Here is a 6,689-nt window from a genome sequence, read left to right on the forward strand (position 1 = left end):
CAAGCCGATAAGGCACATGGTGCAGGCTGGGGTCTGACTCTAACTAGGAGGTGTCCTCTTTAATCACGGCACCAGCTGACATTGGAAAGGCTTCCAGGAAGTGAATGCATGGTGGAGTTCTGACCTTTGGCTGAGCTATGCTGGACATCAGTGAGTCAGGGGCTAGATCCCAATCTCCAACAGTTTACAAGGTATGCCCTTGTTATTGTGAGGAAGGGACATAGCTATGTGGAGCTATTTCCAGATCGGTATCTCTATCACACATACATATATAATATAGATACTATAATAAAATGAGCGACAAAAATATAGTCACCTAATTTTGAAATTTGCTATCCATCATGTCACAACCTTGCCAAACCCAGGCATAGCTAATCCTAATGGACAATCCTTTAAATTGCACACACACACACACCCCATACACAATCACATCTGTCCCTTGCTAGTGGGCTCATTTGCGACATTCTCGGTGAGACCCCACTCTGTGCAGCCATAACAGCTTGGTGCCAGGAAAAGTGGAAGGGAAAAATGAAAATGTAGATTTGACAGTAGGAGAGAAAATCCTGTCCTTTGGGAGGAGACTGGAGAGGTCAGTGTGCAGCGGCCATGTGGCTTCTTAGCTTACAGTCATTGGAGAGGATCCAGCACCACTCCACAGGTGCTCTGTCCCTCATCACTAGATGTGAGTTTGTTCCCAGTATAGCTAGGACTGAGGAATGAGACTTTTTTCACTCCCACACCTGAGCAGCTCTCGCTACACAGACTAGCCTGTGCACTGAATTCGACATGGCCTAGATTTTAAAAAGGACTGGAAGTGGGCTTTTCGCTCAATGTTGTTTGTAGTCGATGTCTGGCTTCCCTCTTCCCTAGGCATGGTTAGCCATGTGAGAGTGGGGAGCAGACAGGCCATACAGCTGCTGGAGTTTCCAGTACCCTCTGGTACTGCTGGGCCACATACACTGAAGCTAGTGCAGCCCACTTCCCATGCTTAGCTGGCCAGTTCCACTGGCTGGCGCAGAAGGGACTACAGACATAGCCCTGCCCTCTCCTCGTCCTCTTTTGGCACCTCGCATTCTTGGGGATACTTGGAAGAAGCAGGGACTATGTTCCTATCAAGATTCTGGCCAGCCCCTAAGTAGTGCAACATGAGGGAAGGGGAAGAGGTCCCACACAGGGGCTGGCCAGATCGTGTGCTTCACAGCTTCAAGTGATCTCTTGCAGGGACCAGGAAGGAATTTTGTCCTTCCTGGAAAACACTGGATAGTTGGCTAGGTAATTGTGGGTGGGTGATGGTGGTTCTGACGTTATCTGAAGCAGCAGCTGCTACTGGAATGATGGACCAATAATCTGATCAACTGGTAATTTGTATGTTGTAATATGGAGATTGTCTCTTTAATCCTGCATGCCACATGTACCCAGCGATCCATCTGTCTCCGTCTTCTAAGCATGCACCTTCTGAGAGGCCACGTCTGACTTTGTGTCAAATGGTATCTATGAAACCATGGAAGTGCAGGAGCCTGTCTGGGAACGTGGTGGTGGTGTGTGCATTTATCAGTTGCTAAGTCTTTCTCTTTCTCTATTTATTTGTAGTCACAGATATCTGTAGGTTGCAAAAAGAAGAAGGAACCTGCAGGAATTTCATGCTCAAATGGTACTATGACTCAGAGACCAAGAGCTGTGCAAGGTTCTGGTATGGCGGCTGCGGTGGAAACGAAAACAGATTTAACACCCAGAAAGAATGTGAAAAAGTTTGCGTTCCTGGTAAGTGGAGTCCCTTCTGCCACTACCCAGCTCCCTTTGGCTACAATAGCTGGAGAGAGGCAGTGGAACTGTTGGCAGTTAATCATAACTTAAGGTCATGGAGCCAGCTCATCAGCTAGTGTAAATTGGTGTAACTCCATTGACCTCAATAGAGCTGTTCTGATTTACACCAGTTGTGGGTCTGGTCCATAATAGTTACAGCATGAGGAAATTGTCACTTCCAATCTGATACCAAAACACTGGCTTCTGATTACAGAATGCTCCAAAACCTGTATCACGTGGACATTCCAGAAATTGACTGTCAAGGAGCTCAGATACCAGTTCCGACAGTGACTACAATCCCTTTTTCCATACAAGACCTGGGCTAAACCCCATTCAAGTCAGTGGGAGTCTTTCCATTGACTTCAGTCTGCTATGGATTAGGGGCACGGGTGCACTGAATTATCCTTCTTGAAGCCTCTCTTCCAAGAGGGGGTCTTGCTCCACCCCATTGATTGCCCTGGGCCAAAATTTCGAGTGTAGCCTAGTGCAAGGACTTGCTGCATATGGGGAAGACACTAGACCCCAGCCCATTAGGAATCAACCCAGTTGTGGTCTTGCTGTGATCACCTGCCTTCCTATAGATTAAATTTATGTGTGCAAGAGATCTGTGGGCACAGGAGGACAGCAGAGAGCTGGCAGGACAAAAAGCACCTTCTATCATGTGCTGTGGTAGAGCTCTTTAATTTAGGACAGGAGAGTACACAGAAGAGGATTCACTCATACACCGGACCTGGGACGACAGCTCATCCTTGACGTGTTCCACACTTCCATAGCCACGTGCACATCTCTGGGGCGTGGCCAGAGAGGATCAGGGCATCTCCCAGTTGCAGTAGCCCATCAACCCTTGTATAAATGGCCTCACGAGAGGCCACTTGGGTGATGACCTTGAGGAACAGCATATTTAGAGCTGCGCTGTGCTCCTTGCACATACCCCTAGTAAAGGCCAGCACGTGTAGTCTACACCCTGACCCAGGATCTGCATGTACCTCAGGAACAATTTCCCCCAGGGTGCTGTCCCCTGCGCTGCTGGGAAATAACTCTGCAAGGTGCCGTGCACCGCCCCCTGCATGGGCGAACTGCTCCACTGGCCAATGTGCTGGGGGTAGGGTCAGGGCTCCATGGACTGCCTACTCGCTCCCCATCCACCTGCCTCTGAGGGCAACATCTGCCCCTGCCTGCTCCTGAGCTGCTGTCGGCATAGCCTGAACACAGGCTGTGAAAAAGGGGTTTTCAGAGCTTAAACATTGCCTTGTTTGAGGCCGTAGGTGGTCTCCTGGCCACACAATAATGTTGTTTTTTTTCTCTCCATTCAAATTTCAGCTCACATTAATCCTGGGGTTGTCACGACAATAGGAACCTAAAGACAGCAACATATCAACACATACCTCTCAGAGAACCAGGAGTCAGCCAATGCCAACTTACCCCTGTAGAAGCTAAGGGTATAGACTACCTTGCACTGTACTATTTCATGCTTTAAATTCCAAGCAAACCTTGAAGAGAGTGTTTTGCTGCATGACCTATCAATATGGTGCTAAACTGTTTGTGGACTGAGTACTACATGTGTCCGGGTTATAGTGTATACCTTCAACTTTATGTAATAGTTATCCACTGCAGATTATTTTGTTTGAACATGTCTACAAACTACCATTTCCTTCAGATTCTGGCATTATGCCTGTTTATGGCAATGTAAAGTCTAGAAAATAAGGGACAAAATAATTTCACTGCAACTGTTATGTATTTGCTTGTATCATTTTCATAACTGAGCATAACTTTAGATGGAAAGCCTATGTGTAAAGAAGTCATTAATTCTGATAAACAAGCAGTTCAGTTTTTCATTCTGTTTTTACTCTTGCTGGATTAGATTTCAAAGGGATTCTTTTTTACGCATTTGTGACATATGTGATCAATCAAACTAAAAAGAAAGAAAAAGCAAGATTTCTGAATACAGATGCGCTGCTGGGACCAACACCTCAGTTAAAGAATTTTTAAATCGTGGTGTAGAATGTTTTTGGCATTCCTCTAATGTTGTGTGTTTTATCTTTTTTGTTTGTTTGCAGGGCTGGGGATTTTTTTTTATTGTGATTTTTGTTTTTAGGAAGTCTATACAAAAGAACTTTTAAATAAAGTCTACTGGAGGTTTTGAAAGTCTTGTAGTTTCGTGCCGTCTTAACTTCAGTGGAACTACTCCCATGAGCAATGTTAGCACATAAAGTCAGAGTCAGAGTTTGAGGCCAGAAGGGACCACCGGATTATCCAGTCTGACCTCCTGTATAGCACATGCGTAGGTCTTTGCAGGATCAGAACCTCAATCATTGATCAAAATAAAGAAACAAGGAACTTAAAGTGGGTTTTAGAGACTGAACAATAAAAATACTTAGAAAAAAGAACAGGAGGACTTGTGACACCTTAGAGACTAACAAATTTATGAGAGCATAAGCTTTTGTGGGCTTCAGCCCACTTCATCGGAGGCATAGAATGGAACATATAGTAAGAATATATATATATATACACACACACACATACAGAGAAGGTGGAAGTTGCCATACAAACTGTAAGAGGCTAATTAATTAAGATGAGCTATTATCAGCTGTTATACTGAGCTCTTCTGTAGCAATTCTCACCTATAAATCTCAAAGCACTTGACCAAGGAAGTTGGTATCATTATCCTCATTTTATAGATGGAGAACCCGAGGCACAGGGGACAAGTGACTTGCCCAAGCTCACCTAGTAGGTCCATGACAACACTGGGAATAGAACCCTGTTCTGCTGAGCTGCTGTCCAATGGAATAACTATTGGACCATGCTGCCTTGTAAAAGACCATAAAACACTGATTTCTTGTATGGTTCAGTAGCCAAGACAGTGGTTTGAGATCTGAGGCGACACCCACTAAAGCCAACTACACGCCCATTAACTTCAATGGGTGCAGGGTCACCTCTTTAGGAAGCTTCCATGGTAGAAAATATAGCTGGCACAGGCCATTGCCGGTAGGCTAGGAACAGTGACCTTGATTTCAGCGAGCAGCCTCCAGGTGTGTAAATACAACTTTGCACACACCTCTGCCCTTACTTTTGATGCACTGTCACCCGCCTGTCAATGCCAGGATTGGGGCAGAGTTGCAACATCCCCTTCCCAATGGGTAACGGGAGTGGGCCCCCCCCTGCAATATCCCTTTGGGAGCTGTCGGCTGCTCACCACCCCAGATCGGCCAGTTCTGTGGGGCAGTGTGCGATGGTGCGCCGGGCCAGGGCCTGCCACCCCACCTTCTTTGATGTGATTTGCATGTATTGGTTACTATCAGGGAGCACCCCAATGTGCCCCTCCCAGGGCAGAGACTGCGGGTGTACCTGATGGTTATGCTAGGGGGGGTGGAAGAAGGCTCTGTGAGCCAATGCGGCCCTCACACAAGGCCCAGCATGCACCATGCTCCATGTACAGAGTCAAACCAGAATTGAAGAGGCATTTTATGAAATGAGAGGAAACCTTCCAGCATGGGGATGAGTCACCCAGAGAAATTTGCCTGCCAGGCTGGACGATGCCAAAATGAGGTGTCAGGATTTGGGTAATTATCCGAGCTCAAACAGCAGCTGAGATCTGATTCCAGAGCCAGCGTCTGAACCGAATTGGTGGCAGTCACATTGTGTCTGGCTCTGAATGGTGTGACAGCAGCCCTGCCAACACAAACACACGGGGCAGTGGGGAATAACACTGCCCCTTCACACTGACCTGTCAATCCAGCAATCCAAAAATCTCCTTCTTCAGGCGCTGGGTCCATTTGGATCCAAGCCCCAGAAGATGGATCTGGATCCTTCTGTTTTACAGGACATTAGACTAGATGATCAGAATGGTCCCACCTAGCCTTAAAAGAATCTATGAATCTCTCTTGTAGGAGAATTTGGTCCCAGCCACAACGGCCATCAAGAAACAGCCAGTATCTTTGGGTTTTCCACCTTACCCAGTCTGGAAAAAGTCTGCAGAAAAGGAAGGCTCTGGAGCTGGAATTTTGGATATTTCCAGTGCTGCCCATGGCAATTGTAATATTTTAGCACCTGGTGTTCCCAGATTTAGTCAAGACTACCCTAGAAAGCTAATGCCCAAGGCAAGGCTTTGAAAGTGGACTGTGCCATCTTCACTTGCTTGGTCAGAGAATCCTGATTTAGATCAACAGGCAGACGAGTGATGCTCACATCAGGAATTCATATTAGGCAAATTAGTACCCTCATATTGAGTCATACCCAATCAAAGGGCATCCATTTCCTTTGAAAGGATCCCGAAAGCCTAGCAGGTTAATCCAGGAAAAGGGATCCCGCAAATCTCTCTAGAATCTGAATTAGCATTTGTTTCCACAGGGACAAAAGCCAGCGCATATTCATAGGACTAAACACAGTGAAAAAGTGATGCTCAAATTATGACAGGGTTACATTTGATTGACACAATTTCTTCTGATACCCCAAAGTGCCATTAACACTCCATCTGTGATGTCAAAGAGCCACATTCACCCCAGTAGCACAAAGAATTCCCAGTTTGAGCTCCATGTGCCAATGAGGACTACCCAGGTGTGGTTCTGGCTACAGGCCCTTTCTCTAGGGCTCTGTCAGGAGCCGTCAGCTTTAAGTTCAGGTGTGCAGTATCGGCACATCCCTGTCCTGCTTCAGTCTCCAGGCCCTTAGCAAACTTTCCCCTGCAAGGAGCCCAGCATCAAGGAGTCTCACAATAGCTTTTTAATTGCGGGCTGCAGGACGATTTAATAGCTGTTTCGGATCTAGTATCTGGTTTTTGTGAGAGCTCACGGAGAAGAGCAGCTGGATTATATTTTCCATCTGATCCAAAATATTTTAAATATTGGAAAAACCAGGTTAGAATGGCTCAGAGGCACATAAATACAAGC

The 6,689-nt window shown here is 46.3% G+C and overlaps 1 protein-coding gene across 6 annotated transcripts in view; it reads left to right on the top strand.

Moving 5' to 3' along the window:
• The window catches only part of COL6A3 (collagen type VI alpha 3 chain), a 120,448-nt gene extending 116,500 nt beyond the window's left edge, over positions 1–3,948 (top strand). For all 6 annotated transcript variants that reach the window (XM_048869348.2, XM_075118154.1, XM_075118156.1 and 3 more), the window contains 2 exons: positions 1,591–1,761; positions 3,124–3,948. In XM_048869348.2, the coding sequence (XP_048725305.2) occupies positions 1,591–1,761; positions 3,124–3,164 (212 nt within the window). In that variant the 3' untranslated portion in view covers positions 3,165–3,948. The remainder of the gene's footprint in view (positions 1–1,590; positions 1,762–3,123) is intronic.
• The last annotated feature ends 2,741 nt before the right edge of the window (positions 3,949–6,689 follow it).

The sequence above is a fragment of the Caretta caretta genome, chromosome 11 (genome assembly GCF_965140235.1).
Source record: "Caretta caretta isolate rCarCar2 chromosome 11, rCarCar1.hap1, whole genome shotgun sequence".
Classification (NCBI taxonomy): domain Eukaryota; kingdom Metazoa; phylum Chordata; order Testudines; family Cheloniidae; genus Caretta; species Caretta caretta.